The 25,617-nt window shown below is 40.7% G+C and overlaps 1 protein-coding gene across 8 annotated transcripts in view; it reads left to right on the top strand.

Annotated features, from left to right (window-relative positions):
* Positions 1-25,617, top strand: part of CSGALNACT1 (chondroitin sulfate N-acetylgalactosaminyltransferase 1) — a 340,488-nt gene that overhangs the window by 300,315 nt on the left and 14,556 nt on the right. For all 8 annotated transcript variants that reach the window (XM_042983326.1, XM_042983325.1, XM_042983324.1 and 5 more), the window contains 2 exons: positions 10,370-10,471; positions 25,437-25,615. In XM_042983326.1, the coding sequence (XP_042839260.1) occupies positions 10,370-10,471; positions 25,437-25,615 (281 nt within the window). The remainder of the gene's footprint in view (positions 1-10,369; positions 10,472-25,436; positions 25,616-25,617) is intronic.

Here is a 25,617-nt window from a genome sequence, read left to right as displayed (position 1 = left end):
CTCTTTCCACTTCCACAAATCAAAAAGAGGAAAGAAGATAAGGTTTTGGCCTTTTGTTTAATGATTGGCTCTGTGTGTGTGTGTGTGTGTGTGTGTGTGTGTGTGTGTGTGTATCTGTGTTGTGGGGGTACATGTAAGATGCTTCATCTGTCAGCATCTCCCATCCTTTCTCCTCTTTCTGCTTTTAAGAAGGATCTGCACTAACTGTGGTCACCTTTTTTTTTTAAGTATTTATTTTGAGAGAGAGAGCACACACACACACAAGCAGGGGAGGAGCAGAGAGAGAGGGAGAGAATCCCAAGCAGAGTCCACCCTGTCAGTGCAGAGCCTGACACACGGCTTGATGCCACGAACGTGAGATCATGACCTGAGCCTAAATTAAGAGTTGGACGCTTAACCGACTGAGCCACCCAGGTGCCCCTGGTCATCTTTATTCCTTTGCTCCTGCCCACTCCACCTTTTTTACAGGTGTTCACAAAGTGTAATGAGAACAGCCTTACCGTCCTTCTCTACTTTCCACACAATGTGGAGAGACCACGTATTCTGCTTTGGCTCTTCCTTCACTGAGATCCTGAAGTGGGAGTTGGGGCCCCCTGTCTCTCCCCAGACCAGCCATTCCCTGGAGCCACTTTATCACTGCCCTGGCTGCTTCCCTAGCTCTTCTGGAGGAAGTGTCTAGGACTGGAAGCCACATGAGGGGAGAATAGAATCTTCCGTTTCTTCCACTGTCGTCTTTGAAGATTATGTCATGTTCATTAGTCATTTATTGGTAGCAATACTTGATATTTGCCACTATTTTTGGTACCTGGTTTGCAGTGATCACTATATGAGATTAATTTATTTAAAACATTATCCTTCCACTGCATGCCCTTTAAAATGTAAATGCCCTTTGTCCTGATCCATTTGAATGAGGAATCTTTTACAAGTTGCTTCATATATCTAGGCTTTTGTATCTTCTGTAAAATCTAAGTACTGGTCCAGATGGATCCCCTTGCAGCCCTGACACTCCTTATGACACATAGCTTTAGGGCTTTGTTTTGTTTTTCACTTCAGCATTGTTTTGCTACTTACTTACCTAGAAAAGACCTAAATGGCTAAGAATTATAACAAATATGCCTTCTTGGACAGAAGAAAGAGATGTAGAACCTGGAATTCCCCAGAGAGAGTGGCCTGTAGGGAAGACTGGGTCTGAGGAATCAGATCACTTGGGGTGATGACCAAGCATGGGGTAGAATCTGCAAGGAACAAAGGCCAAGTTTTCATGCTCCAGACCTGTGTTGGGTATGGGTCCTGGGGACAAAATTGATTCCTGGGTACATAGAGTATATGGACTAAGATATTTGCTCTCATTATTTTATTTTATTTATTTAAAAAAATTTTTTTAATGTTTATTTACTTTTGAGAGAGAGAGACAGAGGGTGAACAGGGGAGGTACAGAGAGAGAGAGAGGGAGACACAGAATCTGAAGCAGACTCCAGGCTCTGAGCTGTCAGCACAAAGCCTGGCGTGGGGCTTGAACCCACAAACTGCAGATTCATGACCTGAGCCCAAGTCGGATGCTTAACCAACTGAGCCACCCAGGCACCCCTAGTCTCATTATTTTAATCATCTCAACTAACCCTAAAAATTATTTGTATTTACAAAAACTAAAAATTCAATAAAACCATTTTTATAAAGGTCAGTGGAGAAAGACTCATTAAAAATGTAGAATGTACCTGGAAGCTGGGACTAAAGACAGATTGCAGATTGTCAAAAATGTCAGCTCCAAAGTTGCTGGTAGACAAAGGGAAGAGGGGAAAACTGAGGCTAGTTTACTTCAGCCCTCAGTAGTTATTGGAGTGAAGGGTGTTATTTGTTGGGGGAGAAAAGCTTCTTCCTAGCACTAGATCTTAATGGTCTTTATTTAAGAGGCAGTAAGCATTAAATGAGTGATATTCTTAGGATTTACAAGAAATTATGAAGCCAGAACTTCAATATTGTCATCTCCCTGAGTAGGAGTACAGTTCACAGGAGCAACAACTCCCCAATCTGGCTGCTGGCTGCTGCTTTGTGACTGGTGTGCTCAGTGACTCCACTGTTGTTCATGGAGATGCGATGCCTTTTTACCCTGGCAGGCTTGTTCTCCCTTGCTGTCGACCTAGTCCTGGCCCATGGGGGAACCTCACGGTTTCCACATGCTGTTTCCCTCCCAGGAATGCCCCACATGCCTCACCTGGGGTCTGGGGGACTTCATCATCAGGATTCCTTTACCTGTGGCCAAGAATAGAGAGAGCGTACGCAGGAACCTTGCTTCACATTTAGCCCCTGTTTGTATCTATCTGTTTCCCTTTGACCAACAGCATGTTAACTTAAAACCTGATGCCTCCTCCTCTTCCTCCTCCTCCTCCATCCACTTCCTTGTCCTTGTGCTCTTCTTCTTTTTCTTTAATCACCTGATTTCCCTTTGAAACTATTCTTGTATTTGCTTCTTGGCTGTTTAGTTTCCCTTGGCTTCTGGGTTATTGGGTTTAAGCTCATCAGTTATTTCATGGTGTAGTTAGTGATAGCAGGAAGAAACTCATAATAACAAAGCTTTAGATTGTCTTTGCATCTTTATTTCTGAGCCTGTCCCAGAAAAAAATAGATTTTTATTCAAATGATTTTTTTATGATTTTTAAAAATCTTTCCCAGTTCATTTCAAGTTTGCTTGATTTTTATTTTGACTACTTCCAGCTGGTCTGAGAACCCTTTTTTGTGTTGCTATGATTCTCCTCAGACTTTAGTAGTTATTTTTGTTTTATGTTCTTTCTTTCTTACTCTTCTCTCATCCCTCTCTAGGCATTTATATTTTAAGGAAATATCAGGGAAATCTTTTACTTAAATTTTCTTTAATGATTTTTAAATCCCTTTTCTGCCTAGAATCATTGAAGAGGTCCTGGAGATTTCTGGATTTTTAAAAAACAATGACTAGAGACTCTCTGAGAGTGAAATGAGCCTTGAGGGTAGGTCTAAGCTGGTAGACTTTAGAGTGTAACAGAAAGGCTTCAAGTCATCATCAAATATAGGAATATAGGAAACTAATGTAGTTTCCACGGTACCATCCTCCCTCCCACTCATGCCCCTGTACCTCTCCCGTGGACCCTTTCTCTATTCACACACCAGTGTTGCGCCCAGGAAGGTTTTAGGGTTTGTATGTTTGAGAAGAAGTAATCTACATCATTCACCTTACTTGAAGAAAAGTGTCTATTTGGGGATCTAATAGGGGTTCTTTCTTATTTCATTTGAGCCACAGATTATGTGAAAACATCTACCCAAGACTAGAAAATGATCAGCTGGAAATGATTTCATTTGCTATTCTGAAATGGGCACCCAATTGGTTGGTTGAAAGTCAAAATCAGTCTCATTTCGTGACACTGATCAGACTACTGAAATAATGAAATCCAGGAACTGTATAGTAATTTAGCTCGAGGTGAGGGGATGGAAAAGACCCACCAAACCAAAGATGAATATTATTTTTTATAGCCAGATTTCGGAAGGCCCCCATCACATACTTTTTCCCTCTTCAGGATAGAATGTAGTCTTCTTTTCTAATGCCTTTTGGCGAAGCAGTTTCCTCTTGTTGTCAGTGCAGACCTTAGGTAGCATTTGGAGTCTAATGGGCCATTATGTATTATCTCATTTGCATGGGACATAATTAAAGCTAAATAATAGATTTTTTTCTCATACCTGATATATTTGAGTAGAAAATTGACTTAGAAAAGAATAGTGATATAATTTCCTTGCATCTATGCCTTCTTAGCCAATGAAACCCTTTCTCTGCTCCTCTCTACCTGTGTGGAGCCTCTTACCTGTCAAGGCTCAGCTTGAATACTCCTCTTCCATGATACCCCTTCTCCATCACTCAATAGGAATTAATCATACTCTTCTCAGCCCCTTGACTCGTTAGACCTCCAAAGTATTGCTGCAGAGAGTCCATCCTGCCTTATACTCTTCAGCTGTTCATTCTTTCCAATATGCTGTCAGATCCCTGAGGCAAGTAGGGTGACCAGTTGTACCAGTTTGCTTGGGACTGAGGAGTTTCCTGGTATATTGCCTTTCAGTGCTAAAACCTGGAGAATCCCAGGCAAACCTGGGTGGTTGGTCCCCCTACAGGCACCATTAATGATTGTTTTTAAAATAGTCTTATTCCAATGAGAATAATGCATTGCACAACAAAGTTACTCAGTAAATCTTTTTGAGTCCATGTTTCCACTAGCCACTTAATCTGAGGTATAAAAACAAGTACCCCTAATTATATGAAAACATAGTCTTCCTCTGTCTCTCTCTTTCATCTTCTGTGGCAAGATGTCCAACCTCTTATGCACTCCCAGTCTTTCTAGTAATCCCTCAGGGACGTTTCACATATCCTCAAATATAAGTTCAGCTTCCACTGACTGCCTAGGCATCAGCTGCATGAAGCAAACTCACTGCTCTGACAACAGCCAGAGTTGTTGGCACTCACTAATGCCACGGAAGCTGCTGGTGCAGCCATCACTGTGCCAACACTGCCATGTTTATTCCCCAAAAGTCCTTGGCTTGAGCTCCTGACACCCCGTCATAATCTTGTTTTCTGTAAAGAGAGCCTTTCAGTGTTTCCTGAAGCCCCATATCTTTCTAGGACTCACCCATGAGTCCACAGGAGCCAGCTGAAGAGCAGGGATAACACTGGGGATGCACATTGTTTCACAATCACATACCTCTGATGACTCAAGTGTTTTACTGAACCTGATTCTTCCTTAAGATTGTGGTTCTGACCAGGGGAGCTATTTTGCACCTTCTACTGTGGCATGTTGGGTAAAGTCTGGAGACATTTTTGGTTGTCACAGCTGAGGTGGGGGTTTCGGGGTGTTACTGACATCTGGTGAGTAGAGGCCAGGGATGCTGCTGGGCATCCTGAAATGCACAGGAAACTCCTTCCACAGTAGGGAATTATCTGGTTCAAAATGTCAGTGGTGCTGAAGTTGAGAACCCCTATGGGATGAGTTCTCTCCCTAAGAGTACAGCACTTCGTCTACATAGGCCTTGGGTTACCCTGTCCCCCAGTCCACCAGACTGCCCAGTCATATCTGACTACTCCCATCAGGAATGCAAGTTGAACAGTCCTTCCCCATGGCCAATTTACAGTTTTGTTGAGGGTTCCTCCATGCTCCTCCTGGGCACACAAACTCACTGAGCTTTGTGGTAGAGTCCTAGACCGATTAAGACCAAAGCTGTGAGATTTCATAGGTACATCCTTCATCCTGCTAGGGTAACCTTAGGTATACAAATATCAGGCTGGTCCTTAAGAAACCTGGATTTTATGCCTGGCTGCCTCCAGAGCTTGGGCAGGTCATTCGAACTCCTTTCTTTACCTATGTACTGAGAGTGTAAGCGAAAGTCAACTACCTCTTTCCACACTGCAGTTCAGATTAGTAACAGGACTCAAAGACTGTGATGTGCTTTTAGCCTCTTGGGAAATAAAAATATAGGTGTGTAAGTGACTAGGATATGTGTTTTCTGACTGCAAATATATCTTAATTAGTCCCTGTACTCTGTGGTACAATATCCTCTGGGAGAAGGAGCTGTTGTTTTCCAGGAAAAAAATGTCTTAAAAAGACAAGGTCTTTGTGGGTTGCCTTTTTGTTTTGTTGTTGGTTTCCTTCCCTGAGCAAAAGCTTTTTATTTTGGTGTAGTCTTTTGCTTTTGTTTCCCTTGCCTGAGGAGACATGTCTAGAAAAATTTTTCTGTGGCCAATGTCAAAGAAATTACTGCCTGTGTTTTCTTCTAGGAGTTTCATGGTTTCAGGTCTCACGTTTGGGTCTTTAATCCATTGTGGGTTTATTTTTGTGTATGGAGTAAGAAAGTGGTCCAGTTTCATTCTTTTGCATGTCTGTCCAGTGTTCCCAACACCATTTGTTGAAGAGACTGTCTTTTTAACCATTGTATATTCTCTCCTGCTTCATTGAAGCTTAATTGACCATATAATCATGGGTTTGTTTCTGGGCTCTATTCTCTTTCATTGATCTGTGTGTCTTATTTTTGTGCCAGGACCACACTGTTTTGATCATTATAGTTTTGTAGCATATCTTGAAATCTGGGATTGTGATACCTCTAGGTTTTTCTTCTTTCTCATTGCTTTGGCTATTCAGTGTCTTTTGTGATTCCATACACATTTCAGTATTATTAATTCTGGTTCTGTGAAAAATGTTGTTGGTATTTTGATAGGGATTGCATTAAATATATAAATTGCTTTGGATAGTGTGGGCATTTTAAGAATATTGGTCCTTCCAATCCATGAATATAGAAATCTTTGCATTTGTTTGTGTCATCTTCAATTTATTTCAACAGTATTTTATAGTTTTGAGAGTACAATTCTTTCACTATCTTGGTTAAGTTTATTCCTAGGTATTTAATTATTTTTGGTGGAGTTGTAAATGGGATTGTTTTTGTTAATTTGTCTTTCTGCTGCTTCATTATTAGTGTATGAAAATGTAACTGATTTCTATATATTAACTTTGTATCCTATTACTTTACTGAATTCATTTATCAGAAGATATTTGCAAATGACATATTTGATAACGGGTTAATAGCCAAAATATATAATTAACTTATACAACTCAAAACCAAACAACAACAACAACAACAACAACAACAACAAATAATCTGACTAAAAAATGGGTAGAGGACCAGAAATAGACATTTTTCCGAAGAAGACATACAGATGGCCAACAAACACATGAAAAGATGCTCACCATCACTCAACATCAGAGAAACGCAAATCAAAAGCACAATGAGATATCACCTTATACCCATTAGAAGGGCTAAAATAAAAAAAAAACACAAGAAATAACAAGTATTGGTGAGGGTGTGAAGAAGGAATCCTCATGGGCTGTTTGTGGGAATGCAAATTGGAGCAGGCATTTGGAAAACAATGTGGAGGTTCATCCAGAAATAAAAATAGAATTGCCATATGACCCAGTAATTCCACTTCTGGTATTTACCCCCCAAAATAAAACAGTAATGAAAACAGTAATTCAAAAAGATATGTGCCTCTTATGTTTATTGAAGCATTGTTGCAATAGCCAAATTATGGAAGCAGCCAAATGTCCATCCATAGATGAATGGATAAAGAAGATGTGGTATAAGTACACAATGGAATATTACTCATCCATAAAAAAGAATGAGATCTTGCCATTTGCAACAACATGGGTGGAGCTAGAGAATATTATGCTAAGTGAAATAACTCAGAGAAAGACAAATACCATATGATCTCACTCATATGTGGAAGAAACAAATGAACAAAGAAAAATGAGACAAGCAAAAAAACCTCAGACTCTTAAATACAGAGAACAAGCTGATGGTTGCCACAGGGGAGGTGGGTGGGGGATGGGTGAAATAGGTGAAGGGGATTAAGAGTACAGTCATCTTGCTGGGCACTGAGGAATGTGTAGAATTGTTTAATCACTATATTGTACACTATATTGTAAGTAGGATTGTGGAGCTAATACAAAGAAAGCATCCATGTGAAATGAAGAGCTTCCCTGAAGTGTTCTTAGGAAGCTGGGGTTCCCTGACACTTATATGGCTTTGCTGTAACCTGACCATGGTCATTATAGAGATGTGCTCTCAGGGGCACCTAAGTTAGCTCGGAGGATCCAGGCATAAACAATCACACCAAAACACAGACATCTCCACATACACAGTCACCCACATACACACTATTTTCTCACACACATTGTTCCAGGTGATGGAGTCTAGTGAGAATTATTTTGAAAAATATAAAAATCACACATTCAGACAGATTGGTGATGGTGTTTCCATAGTACTTGTGCTCATTCTCTCGTAGAGCATTTGTTTATTGTGTTCTAGGTAGTTTTAGTTATGTACAGTAGATAGATACCTTATCAAGGGCAGAAATGTTTTATTCATTTTTTAAGATCCCCTGGTAGAGCATCTGCCACGTAGTATGTTGCTTGTTTGGTTATTGTTTGTTAAAGGAAGGAAGGAAGGAAGGAAGGAAGGAAGGAAGGAAGGAAGGAAGGAAGGAAGGAAGGAAAAATGAGTAAATGAAATGGAACCCTGGAGGAGCACCTCAGAACCAATTCTGCTTTGCCTTTTTGGGAAGCCTCAGCTGGCGAATGAAGAGTGAAGGGCCAGTGTATCTCTGTTTTATTCCTTGAAAACAGGGAAGTGCTTTGAATAGATTTTTAAATGCCAGCAAAGATGTTACTACAAAAACAAGAATGCTTTTTATGCAGGCTCAGCGGGTGACCCTCTCCTGATTCTGGGATAAATTTTTTCCAACTACACATGCAGTTTGAAAGCACATTTTTCCTGGTGCTTGGCTCTCTGTGTGTTCTTTTATTCTACCCTGGCAAAGAAAGTTAAAGCATTATCTGGCAAGTTAGCAAAAGAGATCTTTTATGGAAGAGAATTTTGTTGTCAGTAGGTATGGTTTAGACTGCAGGGACTGAGGCTGTGAGGGAGCTCTCAGTTTGAAGCACTTTGTCACATGCTGGGCCTCTGTTCCTGGTTCCTTGTCTGTCTAAGAGCTCTGCCATCAGACTGCATTTCAGAGGCAGCTCTTACCTTTAATTCACGGGAAAGAAACAGATTCTCAGAACCAAGCCTGTGACCAGGAAGAGTCCTGCATGCTTCTAGCCTCGGGTCAATATCATCTTCCCTGATATTTCTTCCATCTGGGATTCTCTTCTTCCTCTTCTCTTCCTCTACCCTAACCCTCCTTCAGGCCCCAGCCATTCCAGCTGATAGGATTTGCTGTGTTTTCTGAACTGTCTCCTTGTCATTTGTGCCATGAGGTGTCATTATTTTATTTGAGTTCATTTTATTTCCCAAGCATGTTGAGCAGAGGAACCAGATCTCCTACATCTTTGGATTTCTCCCAGCGAGGCAGTCACTCCTTTTTGATGGCATTATAAAAAAAAAAAAAAAAAAAAAACAAAACGTTGAATAAATTAGCCTCTGCAGTTAGAGCTCAGGGATTTTCAGAAAGCTGTTATGTGGACTGTTGTTTGGGGGGTTAAGGAAAGTAGTGAATATAGAGACAAACGGAATAAAAAGGAAGGACATGCAAAATGTCAAAATATCACAAAATATTCAACCAGTAGAATCTTTCATTAATTTGCTTCCAGAAAACTCTTATTTAAACTGTGCATACACATATATGTGTACACATACATGTACACACATATTTACACACATGTACTTACACATATACACACATATGTTCATATACACATACCTAATTTATGCACATATCACAATTGTATATGCAGTAAACCCTCAGCGGAGTATCTTACCAGATTAGCTAGGTGTTACCATTTAGAGAGCAGGACATAGGCAAATAAATAAGCTTTGGTGGAGAAAGTAGGTCTAGACCAGTCCAGAGCCAGAAGCCTGGCCCAAAGAGGGCTGTCGGGACCCTGGAGCCTGAGGTGCCAAGTACCTGGGACAATTGGTCACAGGGAGGAGAGACAGGGAAGTAGTGCAGGTGATTGTGGGTGCTCGGGAAGGTGCGACCCAGGGAAGGTGCACAGAGCAGCTGCGCTCCAGCCTGGTCATTCCCTTGAGGTGTGAAGAAAGGTTTCTGGAGCCCTACATGAAAGAATCTTTTACCTTTGCTCATTCAGTCTTGAAGACTGTTTGTGTTTGGCACACGCAGGAAAGCTCATAGACAAGGATTCTTGTCTCACCTTCTCTGGATTTTAGCTTTCTCATCTGTAAAATGGAATCTATGTTTATGTCTTCTGTACTTCATAGACTTCTTACGGCAAAGAAGGGTAATAAGGCTCCAGTGACCTTTCCATGACATTAGGTGACCCCGATGGGCTAAGCCTGTGGCAGATCAGACCTGTGGCCTCTTGTGTCTGAGTTTCATTTACTAGATCTGCACGTTTAAATTTCATTGTTTTCGGGGCGCCTGGGTGGCTCAGTCGGTTAAACGTCCGACTTCAGCTCAGGTCACGATCTCACGGTCCGTGAGTTCAAGCCCCGCGTCGGGCTCTGGGCTGATGGCTCAGAGCCTGGAGCTTGCTTCCGATTCTGTGTCTCCCTCTCTCTCTGCCCGCCCCCCCCCCCGTTCATGCTGTGTCTCTCTCTGCCTCAAAAATAAATAAACGTTAAAAAAATTTAAAAAAAATAAATAAATTTCATTGTTTTCTCCGTAAGATACATATCAATACAGGTAATTGTGATGGCCAGCCAGAAATGGCTTGCTGACCCATCTCTGCTCTTTCGGTAGTTCACTCAGTTTACTTTGAGAACCTTTTGCACTTTACAAAACAGGTATTTGTTTGGACCTTGCCTGTTATTGTGAACACAGGACCAGACATACATGTGTTTTGTTTTCTAGGGAGATGTGCATCCAACAGGATGGGAGAATTCATCTCACAGTTGTTTACTTTGGGAAGGAAGAAATGAATGAGGTCAAAGGAATACTTGAAAACACTTCCAAGTAAGTACGATGTGAACTGTCATAAGGACTCATAGTAACTGAGCTCAGAGACATACATCCAAGGATTGAACTTCTGCTTCAGTTTTGTTTTCCTTAACACTGTGGGTCAACTGGGGGATTGAATGTTTGCCAGCTGTGCACCCTCCTTCCCCGGGACACCACCCCACCTGATGCTGGTCCCCGCTGTGCAGGGCATTAACTTTGACAATTGAGATAAACTTCCCTGAGCTGTAAGGATGGGGCCACAGGCTTCCTGGAGATTCTGCATGACTGGATGTCGTCTCAGCATTGCTGATCTGGGAACTTGATGTCACAGAGTGGGAATGAGGGATGCCATATGTGTGTAGCGAGCTCCAGCTGAGTGCTATCCGTGCTCCAGTTTCATCCACTTAGCAAATGGTCTCACCCTGTTGACTTTCATTCATTATGCATATTGAGAGATTAGGGGGAAGTCAGGAGTGATGGCTAGGACAGGATCATTGATTAAGCCTATTCAGCTGAACAGAAATTATCTAACACAAAACTTTAGACTTAGGCTTGTATTTTTGTACTTCACTGATCAATTGTATGGGGGAATAAATGAAAGCATCCCAGATGGACTTTTTCCCTACCCAAATAAATGGACAAGTATTTAATAAATATCTTGGGCATTTTCTACTAGTGAGGAGGCCAGAATGGTACAGCCACACTCCCTTCTGGTTTGTTGTGGAGGACTGCAGACTTCACTTGAGTAATCAGGTGGGTGGTTTCTCCATAAGTGAAGCTTGGAGGGTGGTCAGCAGTACTCAGAAGCAGAAATAGTCTGAAGAACTCCATATGGTCTAAATATAAACAGGGCCCCCTGTTTTAAGTTTCTGGTAAATGGGAAGAGGATGATAGTCCACAGATAAGATTACAAATTGAGAGCACTTTTTGTATTTATTTTCATACTTTGTTACTAATTTTGTATTAATGGGCACAAGATCAGAATGCTAATTATAATAACTCAAACGTTCTAAAGCAGTCCACTGGTCAAATTTCGTCCATCTCTTGTTTCTGTAAATAAAGTTGTATTGCAATGCAGGCATGCTTCTTTGTTTACATATTATTTATGTCTGTTTTTGTGCTATAACCGTGGAGTTGAGTAGTTGTGACAGAAACAGTATGACTTGCAAAGCCTAAACTCTTACTCTCCACTCCCTTATAGAAAAAGTTTGCTGACCTCTGTTCTAAAGCAGTATGGAATTCAGAGTTTGAAACCAGTAACAGCTTAAAAGCTAGGCCCCTGTGGAAGGGCGATCAAAGAGAGTAGAATAACTGATTATCTGACATGTAAGTAAAATAGAAATCTCTCGACTCCAATGTATTTCAGTATCCTTTTCATCTCTGCTTCAGAATGAGGTGCATGGATTATTAGAATTCACGTCCTCTGCCTAGTGGATAGGTTTTAACATCTCTGGAAGTATCCATTCCTGGGCATGGATCTTTTTTTTTTTTTTTTTTCAAGTTTCCAAGTTGCTTCTAACACATAGCCAGGATTGAGAGTCATTGTTTGAGAAAGCGGTGGACCACCCCAGGGGCTGCCCAGGAGAGGCCTTAATTGCAGCCAGCTGTCCCAGTCCAAGGTATTTTTAAGTAGTTATCCAGGTGACTGTAAAGTGCAGTCAAAACTGGGTCTGTCACCTTCTGAGCACATTAAAGGACAATTTGCTGATTAGTATAACAAAATTGACATAAATCTGATGGATAAGTGGAAGGCCAGTTTTGATGTTGTTATGGGAGATACCCTTTCTAGTGACTGGAATGCTTAATGACTCTTATTATTAAGGCGTTCTTCTCTCTATCAAATTACCTGGCAAGCTGAATACTTGGTCAGAAGGTTGCTTGGTGAGCAAAGAATGAATAGAATCTGAACAAGAAAAGTATAATCATTTCAGTGGTAGGGACGGTTTACTTAAAGTTTTGGAAAATTCCAAGTGAGTAATCTATCCATAACTGAGAACTTTGTGCTAGAGACTGAGTCCATCAGTGCTTTAAAGCCGTGCTATGGAAACTCTAGAGAAATTAATTGGAACCCTATTTTTCTGTGTTGATGTTCTCTGATTTTCTGTGTTGATGTGCTAACTGGGGATATCTGCAAGGTTGATGTGGTGGGTCCTACCCCCTCCCGGTGTTGCTTTCATCAGACAACCTCCCATAGGATGCCCCACCCTCCGCAGCCAGCTTGAGTTGACTTTAACAGGGCAGTACCACCACACCGCCTTCCAGATCACTCTCCCTAATCACCTATTGCCCGAGCCTCCTACCCAAACTGGCTTTAATTTCTAACCTTGTCTTGATGACTTACTGTCCCCATCTAAACTGGGAGGTGTGGTTCGCCCCTTCGTCTTGGCTCCCATTATTGTCTTCTACTTGGAATTCTCTCCATCCTCCTTTCTATGCACTCAGACCCCTACCCTTTTATCCCCACCCCACCCCTGAGTGCCCACTTCTAGAGCTCTTCCTGACCAGTCCTCTCTCTGAACTCAGACTACACTCCCTGTCAGCATCTCTTCTGTTTGGCACTTGGCATATGATTTGGGTATTCACATTTCTTTCTTTTGTCCTAACTATAGACTATCAGCTGCTTAGTAAGTAGTACCATATGTACCATATCACGTGGCTCTTTGTAACTCTGGAACCTAACATGGAGTCATAGTCAGAAAACATTCAGTGTTTGTTCATCAAGAGAAGGGCAATGCCAGGTACACAGTATATTTGTATTCTTAGTAAACTATATGAAAGCTTGTATAATAAGCCCTATTTAGATGTAATTTTTCATTCTTTTAAGATGGCAAAATGCATCTTATATTTGAATAATAGTAACCACTATTATTTACATGAATTATTTAATATTCACAGCAACCTTATGACACAGATACTGTCATTAGCCGCATTTCATAGAAGAAGAAACTGAGGCTTGGAGAGGTCATTCCTCAGGCTGCCATCCCTACCACATGGGAGAGCCAGGATCTGAACCTCATCCGTTAACTACTGGTACTCACAGGCTTAACATTGCACCAAATTTTTACTCCAGTTTATTTCCTTCTGAAACCCACAATTGTCAACTGAAAATAATAAGAGTTGAAATCAGCCTAAATGATATTTTACTTCATTAGGATACCAGCATTGTGATTAAACTGTTCTAAATGCAGCTAAATGTATGTATATATTTAGAATATCTTTTAAAAATCTAGTTCGACTCATGCCATGTTTGTACTCTGTCTCTAGATTTATGCTTACTTGGTTGAGCTTTACATTTCCATTGATGGCTGTAGATCAGTGTTTTGGAAACTGCAGTTTGTGATTCATTAGAGGGTTGTGAAAAAGCTTTAGTGGGTTATGTCCAGTGTTTTTAAAACATTGGAATAGAATAGGGTAAAAATATCAAAGTGCATTACAAGAAGTAAGGATAAATATTGTTTTAGAACACTATAAAGTGTGTGTGTGTGTGTGTGTGTGTGTGTGTGTGTGTGTGTCTACTGTGTCATGATGTATAACATACTCCTTTGTAAGGGTTGTAGTCAAAATATTAGCAGCTTTTAAAAAGCTACTTCCATAGATAACAGTACAAATCAGTTTCTCAATTTCTGATTCTTTTTCCATAGAGTTTTCCATCTTAATTGCAGTTAATCTCAGATTAAAGCCTAGCTTAATTTTTCTCAAATAGAAATGTGCTTTGGGAATAACCTAGGGTGCTTTTTAAAATGAAGATTCCTGAGATCCAGCTTCAGAAATTTTGAGTCAGTAGGCCTGAGATGAAGAAGCTTGGTATTGAACACTTGGCAATGAACAACCCCACATGTGATGTTGATTTGGGTAGTCCATGGCCCACACTTTGCTGGCCTAGGTAGACATTTGCTTGGAGCTGTGTATTAGGAAATTAAAAAAAAAAACTGGCATGAGTTAACATTTTCTACATTGCAACTTCATCTTTGTCCAATCATAAGGATACAAAGGCATCTCTCAGAGGTATTATATCTGAGATCAAAGTACTAGAAATGAGACACTTCCCTGTCATTGCAAGTATGTGACATAAAAGGGTTTTTTTTTTCCTGTGTGTTGTCAGGGACCTGCCCTACTATGGTGTGTGTCATCATTTCGTGCCTCTTTGAAAAGGTTTGTTTGACACATCCCCTCAAGGATGTGATTTTTATCAGGACATCCCAGAAGAAAATTGGGGAGAAAGGTTTTATTCTGGTTTGTTTTCTTTTGATTTGTTTCTTAAATTTGAGCAGAATTGTTGCTTTGCTTTAATTTTTCCCTAAGGAATTTTAAGATACTATATCATTTGCTAAAATCAAAAAAACAACACAGCAAATACTTCCCAAGAAGATAAGGAATCTTGAACCCTGGGAAGCACCTCACATATTAAGGCAGCATCTCAGGCCTGTGGCCATTCCATTCCTGGCATTTGCAAGAGGGTCTAAGTATGATTCTTCTTGGTACAGATTCTGCTCTTTTTGGAGATGTGCCTGTATTAGGTGTTCTAAATTGTTCTTTGGGGGATTTGAACATAGCATATAGAGTATATTATTGTAATAATGTTAAATTTCCTGAGTGTGATTATTATATTGTTATAATGTTATAAAGGAGAGTGGCCTGGTTCTTGGGAGATACTTCTCTTCAAGGGTAAAGTTGTCACCATATCTGCAACTAACCCTCAAATCGTTCAAAGCAGGTAGGTAGGCAGGAAGGCAGGCAGGATGTTAACACTTGGTAAACCTAGGTGAAAGATATGTGGATACTTACATATTGTTATATTTGTGAAGGTTTGAAATTTTTTCAAATAAAAATGGTAGGAAAATATATTATGAAAAAAATTAAATGATATTGTTTATAAAATGAAGTATAATTCAACAGTTAAAGAAAGGTCATGTCACCAAAAATGGTAGAATAAAAACTTGTGCAAATGCTTTTCATAAAAAAATGAGAAAATGGCTAAAAATGGTCAGAATCAACTTTTTAAGAACTCTAGAAATTAAACAAAACTTGCAATAATCTGGAAAATGTTTATCCAAGAAAAATGACTGAATTTTTGTGCAGCTTTAATTTGCCTTATTCCCACCTTCTCCTTGGCTCTTTGGTAGCCTTGAAATCCAATAACTCACAAGCACAGCAAGAACCACAGCCTGGCAGCCACCAGGGGCCACAATGGGACAGGAGCTCCTTTAAAGCATCATTCCCAGAGAAATGTTATGATCTGACCTGTCTGGAATTCTCTGGAAGTCTCTATTCACAAGGTTGTCTTTATTTGACCTGATTCAGAGCTCTCCCAGTGGAAAAAAGCCTTTCCTCCAAAACACAGTTATAGGAAGTCTGTATTTTGTGGCTGCCTGAGGTGTGGTAGATAAGAGTTTAGGCAAACAACAGATTAACCAAAAAGCGTAAAAGGTAAGGCTGAGGAGTGAGATCTCCACTGGGGCTTTGAAAAGCTCAAATACATTCCTGAGAATCTAGAAGGCCATGCACACATCTAGGGCTCTGCTCATACTTAGGAAAGATGTGAGCAGGCCCTAACCTTTCACCTCTGGTGGACCTTGAGACTTTGTGCAAGAAGCACATAAAGGCAAAGATAAGCTGTCAACTACCTAGTTGAATGTTGATAGCATGCCCCAACGTGTACACAATATCCATTGGCGAATATTTGGAGACTTATTGGTTCTAGGCATTTAAAGAAATCTCTGTCTAGTCATTAGCTTACCACTAAGTGGTCACACACAACAAAGAATGCAGACTTTACGGAATTAGTTCAGGAAAGTCACTAAACAAGTAACAACAACAGAGAACAACAGCAACAAACCCTGAGAAAGGAGTTGATTCTGATTTCCAGGGTTACATTATTTAAAATGTTAAGTTTTAAACAAAAAATTATGAGGTATGCAAATAAACAAAAAGTATGGCTCATGCACAGGGAAAAAAAATCAATTATTAGAAATTGTCCCTGAGGAAGCCCAGGTGTTGGACTTACTGGACAAAGACTTTAAAACATCTGTATTAAATATGTTCAAAGAATTAAAAGAAACCATGTTTAAAGAACTAATGATAACTATGAGAACCAAGTCATTCCAATTAGAACTATGTCTTACCAAATAGAAATAGAACTTCTAAAGAAGAACCAAATAGAAATTCTGGAATTGATAAAGTACAATAACTGAAATGAAAAATTCACTAAGGGGTGCTGAGCATGTTTTGAACAGGCAGAAGAAAGAATCTGTGGACTTTAAGATAGGTTAATTGATATGCTTAGGTTTGAGAAACAAAAATAAAAAAGAATGAAGACTTATAAGATACCATCAAGCATGCCAAAATAGACATAGTGGGAGTCCCAGAGGAGAGGAGAGAGATAAAGAGGCAGAAAAAATATTTGGAGAAATAATGGCCCCAAACTTCCCAAATTTAATGAAAAACATGAATCTATACATTTAAAAAGCTCAAAAACTCCAAATAGGAAAATTCAAAGAAACACACAGTAAATATATCATAAGCAAACAGTTGAAAGACAAAGACAAAGAGAGAAAGAATCTTGTAAGTGGCAAGAGTGAAGCACTAATTGGTTCCAAGGAATTCTTAATAAGAGCAATGACTGATTTCTTGTCAGAAACAATGGAAGCCAGACAGTGGGATGGCATATTCAAAGTGCTGGAATAAAAACACTCAACCAAGAATTCTATATTCAGCAGAACCATTCATCAGAAATGAAGGGGAAATTAAGACATCCTCAGATAAACAAGAACTAGAGACTTCATCACTAGCAAACCTGCCCTACAAGAAATATGAAAAGGAGTCCTTAGGACTGAAATGAAAGGACACTAGACAAACTCGAATCCTTGTGAAGAAATGAAGAGTTCCAGTAAAAGTAACTACATAGGGAAATACAATACAGTATTGTATAAATGTATTTTTTTGTTTATAACTCTTTTCTCCTATCTGATTTAAAAGTTAACTGCATAAAGAAGGATCATCTACCTGTATTAGATAGACACAGTACGTAAAGATGTCATTTTAATACAACACCAAGGAGGGGAGAGGGAATGGAGGACCATGTTTTGTATGCTGTCAAAATTAAGTATTTCTTCAGAAAGAAAATCTGACTAGACTTAGAACATGTAAATGGATTTAAATAGGAATCAGAAAACTTTCCCTAAAGAAAAGGCCAGGCCCAGATATCTTCACTGCTGATTTCTACCAGTCATTAAAGAACAAATTAATACCAATGCTTCACAGACTTTCAGAATTTACAAGAGAGAACACTTCCCAACTCATTCTATGAGGTCTATGATACCTTAAACAAGTAAAGACATCATAAGAGAAGAAAACTGCAGACCAATATCCCTTATAAGTATAGGGTGCCGAAATCCTCACAAAATACTAGCAAACTGTATCCAACATATAAAAAGGATTATACACCATGATTAAGTGAAATTTATCCCAAGAATGCAGGGTTGACTCAACATAGAAGAATCAATCAATGTAATACACTAAACTGCATGGCCATCTCTATACACACAGAAAAAGCATTTGATAAAATAGGGATTTACTTATTCTGGATATTTCATATAATGGAATCCTATAATATATGATCTTTTGTGTCTGTCTTCTTAACTTACAATGGTGTTTTCAAGGTTCATCCACACTGTAGCATGTGTCAGTAATTCACTACTTTTTATGTTATTTTGTATTGTGAAACATTACTGAATTCATTAGTTCTAACAGTTTTTTTGGTGACGTGGTTAGGATTTTTTTTTTTTTAATGTTTGCTTATTTGTGAGAAAGAGAGAGAGTGAGAGAGAGAGAGAAAGTAGATGCGGGAGGGGCAGAGAGCGAGAGAGACACAGAATCCATAGCAGGCTCCAGGCTCCAAGCTGTCAGCACAGAGCCCAACGCGGGACTCGAACTCATGAACCATGAGATCACAACCTGAGCTGAAGTCAGAGGTTTAACTGACTGAGCCACCCAGGCACGCCTTTGGTTAGTGTTTTTATGTGTAAGATCATGTTATCTACAAACAGATAATTTTACTCCTTTCTTTCTGATTTGGATGCCTTTAATTTCTTTCCCTTGACAAGTTGCTAGGGCTAGCATTTCTATACTATGTTGAGTAAGAGTGGTCTTGTTATTTGTCTTGTTCCTGATCTTAGAGGAAAGGCTTTTAACTTGTCACTGTTGAGTATAGTGTTAGTTGTAGGTGTGTCATATATGGCCTTTATTATGCTGAGGTATGTTCCTTCTGTACCTAATTTGTTCAGAGTTTTTATCATGAAATGATGTTGAATTTTGTTAATGTTTTTTTCTGCATCTGTTGAAATGATTAGATGATTTTTATCCTTCATTCTGTTAATGTGGTGTATCATGTTTGCAGGTGTTGAACCATCCTTGCATCCCAGGGATGCATCCCACTTGCTCATTACGTATCATCCTTTTAATGTATTGAATCTGGTTTTCCAATATTTTATTTGAGAATTTTTGCATCTGTGTTCATCAGGGATATTGGCCTGTAATTTTCTTTTCATGTCATGCCCTTGTCTGGCTTGAGTATTAGAGTAATGCTGGACTTATAAAATGAGTTTGGAACTATTCCTTCCTCTGCAATATTTTGGGAGAGTTTGAGAAGGATTGGTATTAATTCATCTTTAGATGTTTGGTAGTATTTACTCATGAAGCCATCTGGTCCTGAGGCTTTTATTTGTCGGAGATGTTTGATTACTGATTCAGTCTCCTTGCTTATTATTGATCTGTTCCGATATTCTATTACTTTATGATTCATTCTTGGTAAGTTGTATGTTTCTAGGAATTTATCTATTTCTTCTAAGTTATCTAATTTGTTGGCATATAATTATTCACAGTAGTCTCGTGATATTTTGTGTTTCTGTGGTATTAGTTGTAATGTCTTCTCTTTTGTTTATTAATTTGAGTAATGTCTCTTAAATCTTTCCTAGGTAGTCTAGCTAAATGTTTGTCCATTTTGTTTATCTTTTCAAAAGAAATTTGCTAAAATGGAGTTGTATCAGCTGACTTGTATAAGCTTAGAATCTAGAAAAAATCTAGAAAAGCTGCCCGAGAGTATGTTTAGTTTTAAATTCTTGACCATATTTGAATGTTTTCATTAAGTAGAACTCATAAGCAATTTCAATATTTAGAGCTGTTAGATTTAAATTTTAAGTTATACATTGAATATAATACTAGTTTTTGTGTAAATTTTTAAAGTATTTTTTAATGAAGGGCTATTGTGGGAAGTGCCACATTAAGAGAATTTTCTTGTAATGGTGGGAAGAAGTCTGTATGAGAGTAAATCATATTAGGCAACAAGATCTTTTATCATTTTCAATCCAGCAATTCTGGGAAATGTAAGTCAATTAGAGAAATTAAATCTCCAGTAGAAACAGTAGCTTTCTGAGGTCATTGTAACCTCTAAAAGAATGATTGTATATAACTTGGAGGAGTCCTTGTGCACCAAACTTATTCTATAAAAGAAGAGAATTGAATGAGAGACTTGAGAGTTTCATCAATCAATAATACAATTCAAGAAGAAAAGAAGAAAGAATAATTGTGAGTAATCATGTGGCCTTTCGGAACTGCATATTCTGATTCTTAGTAGGAAATTACATGGCATAGAATTTAGTGCCCTCACTCTACCATGAAAGATGCCCATTTTTCTTACCAGGCCATTACTTTGTGTGTACCACTAAATACTACATTTCCTTATATGGATAAATTAAATATTTCAAACCAAATTGTATCTTATTTTTCTCAGCTCTCTTTGTTATTTACATATTTGTCATCTTTCTAAAAGGATGGGTTTGTGCCTGTCCTTTGGAATCTGTTGGTTGGAAACTCTTTCTGATGACGTGTGGGGGCTAAACCAGGACCCACCTGAGGGAAGAAGGAGGAATCTGGGCAGTGCTCTCCAACAGTGACAGGTCTGAGATATACCTAAGGTTTTCCCATGGATTCATCCCTTGATTTATCTGATGCTTCTTGATCACCCACCATGTCCCTACCTCTGTGTGCCACTTACCGTATACTGCCAGATCATCTCGGAAGGTGTAAAAAAAATGCATTCCCTGCCCACCAAGAACTTAGAGTGGTGAGGTCATCAAGTATGTGTCTATATAGGCAAAGACACAAGAAGGCACCGGGCACAGGACAGATGGAGAACTGGGCAAAGTGCATGGGAGCCCAGAGAGGGCACTTCAGTTTGCAGCAAGGCATAAGAGGTAGTGACACTTGACTCAGGTTGTGAAGACTGAGTGGGGTTTTCTCTGGAGTGGATGGAAGAAGTGTATTCCAGAGGCAGGAGGCCCCAGCCATGGTGCACCATCAATGACCATCTTCTGGCTGCTCACTGTGGGGTGGGGGGTTGTGGAAAGAGGACAAAACAGGGTCCTTGCCTGTGCACTTCTGTGTTCTGTGTTTTTGGGTTATAGTCTCATGGCTGTGTTGTGCACATTCCCAAACCCACTGCTAGACCCCACTGGGGTGAATCAGTGTTTTGTGTTGAAATGTGTCCTTGCTTTTGCATGGCCTCACTGCCTCTTAATACACTATTTCATACACTGTTGAGCAGGAGTGCTCTGGCCTAGTGAGCAAGTCCCCCCCCCCCCCCCCCCGCGGAGTAAAGATATGGGATGCATTGAAGGAGGGGCCTGGTTATCTCGCAGAAGCCAATTTCTCTTCATCTCGTTGTGCTCTGTGTTCTGGAGCTGGTGCTGATGAGTTTGAGATGAGAAGAGGGTGTCCACTTCCAGGCCCAGAGGTTTGACAATGTGTTAATCTCTCTGTTCTGGAAGAGAGGGAAAGTGAAGTTGTTCTGGTTCTTTTTCTGGTGTTTCCAGTTCAGCCCCCTTTGTTAGTAGAGAATTTCTTTGTTAATTATCAGAGGCCCTTCTTGACAGCAAGAGGAGAGCAAAGGGTTCCTCCAGACATTGGGCAATTATAAGTATTTTGGATGAGTGATCAGGAGGAAGGACCGTACTATTACCCAGCTCCAGACAGACTCATAGCTGAGCTCGGTAACCTGGCAGACATGCTGGGAACCACAGATGGATGACAGTTAGCCTTGGGCCTTCTCTAATACCCATGACTGGCTGATGGTGCCTCCCAGGCCACAGATGACTCTGTCCCATGCTGCCTCCTTGTGCACTCATGTCCAGCTCCCTGGTTCAGGCCTTCAGTACAGAGCCAACACTGTGAGGCTGATAGTAACAACGCTGCTGGTCAGTGCTGGTCATGGTGGATGAGGCAGCCAGGCAGAGGTGGGTGGGGCAGGGTTCTTTGCGGGGATGAGGGTTCAGGGAAGCAGAGGTTGCTGGTACCATATGGGTACCTGCCCACATGGAGCATAGGGGCTGCTGTGTGGACAGTGAGTGGACAGAGCCGAGTGCCATGCCCTACAGCTTTCTGCATGGCCTGTAGACACACTGAGAGTGGCTTTGAAGTGCATTTTCAGATTGGGTAGTGCTGTGGACATAATGTGGATCATCTCATCCTCGTAGAGAGGTTGAATGAAGAGAAAGGAAGCAGATTGTCTTTTACATTAGGGCCATATGGAGGGTCCCTTGGCATCCGTTTTCCTGAATTCTTTCTCTAGAGGCAGCACATTGAAACATAGAAGCTGATGTTTTAAGACTTTTCAAAAAAGTTCTTCCAAACAAAGGTCATTTCAAACACTAGGCCCAGTGTTCTCCCCACCCCTTTTCCTAGTGGCTGTGAGTGGCAGACAAGCTCCCAACCCCCATCTTCCTCCCTCCTCTGCCCTCTGCTGCAGCACAGCAGCTGGAAGCAGGGTTTGGGAAATTTAGAGGCAGAACAAACTAGTTTAAGTTACATATTGGGTAAGTGCATACTTCAAATTACCACTTTCTCCTTGAAATTTGTGGCACTCATCTGTCTCTACCATTCACTCAGTCCTGTCATGTAGTTAATGCGGTTACCTCTGTTTCTAATGCTGCCTTGTGTTCTTTTTTTTTTTCTAAGATTTTATTTTTTTTAATCTCTACACCCAACGTGGGGCTCCAACTCACAATCCCAAGATCAAGAGTCACACACTCCACTGACTGAGCCAGCTAGGTACCCCTGCCATGTGTTCTTATTTAAGTATTCAACGTGACTTAACTTTTGTAAAAATTTGATATATATATACAATGGACGCTGTTCAAGGAGGAAAGTCAGCAGTTCCTTTAACACAACATGTTAAGGAGCAGCATTTCTCTTCCTTTGGTGAAAGCTGCTTGCTATTGTTCAAATATAAAGCATTTTTATACTTGAACTCTCAAATGATAGATCCTGGAAAACCTCCTGGAGGAGGTACCTGAATTATGAGTCAGAAACAAGCTGAATAAGGAAGGCTCTGCTCAAGGACATGCCAGTCCTCCCTGCTCTGCCAATTAGCTAACAGATATCCCTGCAGTCTGGGAGGATCCCAAACAGTATGAGCCTTGAGACAAATCAAGAAAAAGACCCACTACTGGCTGTTAGAAAAAAGATGAGCCCCTGGGTGTGGATAAGTCCTATGAGAACTGGCAGGAGACTCCCTTAGAGGAAGAGGGAAAAATCTAGGCACCTCCCCAGGGTAAAACTTTCCTGAAAACCTCCTACTTAGGGCAGAGGGAAGTGGGTTGAGCTTGCCTTACAGGAGCTGGGCTGTAGAAAGCTCCAGGAGATGTGAGCAGGACTGTAGGGGCCTCACTCCACCTGCACATCTTTGCAACAAGTAGGTGGCATTGTCCTAGCTAGGGCCAGGATAGGTCCTGAAGAGGCTTTGGAGCATAACGTCAGTGCTACTCACAGAAAATATGAACTGGGGCCATCTACCGGGAGAATCCCTCCAAAGGTAGAGCAGTGCTGGACTGAAGGCAGGATCTCAGGAAAACAGAATTTTAGAGTGGAAAAGACCCTCTGGGCTCTGTAACCATCAAGTCGCAATGAGGAAACTAAGGCAAAAGAAGTAAAATGACTTCCCCCAAATAGATTAGAGGCAGAGCTAGGATTAGAGTCATTCCTCTGTTCACACCTTTAATCACAAACATATGTGGAACCCCTATTGGGGGCGAGTACGGTTCTAGGCCCTCGATCCAGGTTACTGACTCAGACACCAGTGCTCTTCCAGTCACCAGTCCTCCTGCCTTGATCTAAATCTGAAAAGTGTGTCTGGCTTTGGACTTAGGTGAAGTTGGGCCCACAGATTCCAGAGATAAAAAACCAAGCTCACTCCCAGATCTGAAAGAAGATGATAAGGAAGGAGTAGCACGACTAGTTCTACTGATTAAATTACCAGATACAAGTACAACTTAGCATTGGAAAAGTTTCTGATTCTATATTTGTGATGACCTTTACCCTAGATGGTTACTTGGAATACAAACTTTAAAATGGAAATGGCTTTTTTGTATTTGTTTTGAATACATCAAGATTAGAGACAAGTGGGGCACCTGGGAGGCTTAGTTTGTTGAGCATCCAACTCTTGATTTTGGCTCAGGTCATGATCCCAGGGTTGTGGGATCAAGCCCTGTGTCAGGCTATGCACTGAGCATGGAGCGTGCTTGGGATTCTCTCTTGGTCGCCCAATGTCCCTCTCCCCAGCTTATGCTCTCTCTCTCTTTCTCAAAAAAAAAAAAAAAATGATTAGGGAGAAGTTAGGAATGGGTAGAGGGAAGAGTCAGGCTGTGGAAGGAGAGGAACCATTATGAAAAGAAGGCCCGTGTGAGCAGGAAAAGGGAGATTTGCCAAATGCCAGACCCCTGCACACACAGGGTTAGGACTCAAAGTAGTTTTCTAGTTCTATCTGGCAGAAAACAATCCCTGTCCCTCTAGGTACAACATGAGTTCCTGGAATTTCTGCTTAAGACATTCCCCATTTCAGGAGCACCTGAGTGGCTCAGTCGGTTGAGCATCCGTCCAACTTTGGCTCAGGTCATGATCTCACCGTTCATGAGTTAGAGCCCCGTGTTAGGCTCTGTGCTGAAAGCTCAGAGCCTGGAGCCTGCTTCGGATTCTGTGTCTCCCTCTCTCTCTGACCCTCCCCTGCTCACACCCTGTCTCTCTCTAGCTCTCAAAAATGAATAAACGTTAAAAAAAAAATTAAAAAAAAAGACATGCCCCATTTCAGAAGCTTCTGATATCCTTGGGAAAGAACAGCCAAGTGAAGAAATGTCTTGGCTTTACTACCACAGGCCTGGGAATCCTCACCTGTGCTAATGATAGCAATTGCTCATGTTTACATACTGCTTTAGACTCTTGGCAGTGTTTATCTAACTAATCACTCTGTGAGATAGTTAAGGTGGGTGTTATTATTCCCATTTTGCAGATGAGGCAACTGCACTTCCAGGAAATTAATGGGTTTGCCTAGATCACAGAATTAATCTATAGGAGAGCCAGGGTTGGGACAGCCCTGGTGATCTGAATCCAAGTCTGTCATTTTCCCTTCCATGCTCTCTTGCTTTACCTAAAGGTGGGGAAGGAGTCCAGGTTTAAGCCTGTTTGGGGATAGATGCACATCAAGACCATCATGCCTGGTCTCTGGAGTTGCATACATATGGTAGGTGGGGCCATTCCAATGTGATTTTATTTCTTTGGCCCAGTGGTTTCATTAGGTGGTTCAGGAAGCATGGAGATTGCCCTGGGTTCTGTTGACCTAGTCTCCACTTGTTCAAGTTTTCTTTATCACAAAGAATATCCATTAGCCATAACAGTACAGTTTTCATAATGGGGGAATTGCTAGAGAAAGAAAACATAAGTTATAACTTCACTAAGTATTCTTGGTACCTTTAATCTCAGTGAGTTTCCAGTGAGTCTCGGTCATTCTGTATCTTCTTGGGTAGTCTCTGTGCCTGCAGGGTTACAAAAGATAGGTGGCAAAATGTGGGTGGGCCCTGGTCACGTGTTTTCCGAGGGGGTTCTGTCTGCCTGGTGCATGAGCGCATGAGTGACTGTGTCTGGTCTTTCCTTTTAGAGCTGCCAACTTCAGGAACTTTACCTTCATCCAACTGAATGGAGAGTTTTCTCGAGGAAAGGGACTTGATGTTGGAGCCCGCTTCTGGAAAGGAAGCAACGTCCTTCTCTTTTTCTGTGACGTTGATATCTACTTCACCTCCGAATTCCTCAATACGTGCAGGCTGAACACACAGCCAGGT

This window comes from Panthera tigris, chromosome B1, assembly GCF_018350195.1.
Source record: "Panthera tigris isolate Pti1 chromosome B1, P.tigris_Pti1_mat1.1, whole genome shotgun sequence".
NCBI classification, from domain to species: domain Eukaryota; kingdom Metazoa; phylum Chordata; class Mammalia; order Carnivora; family Felidae; genus Panthera; species Panthera tigris.
The sequence above is the reverse complement of the archived record's forward strand: the minus strand, read 5'-3'. Positions and strand labels throughout refer to the sequence as shown.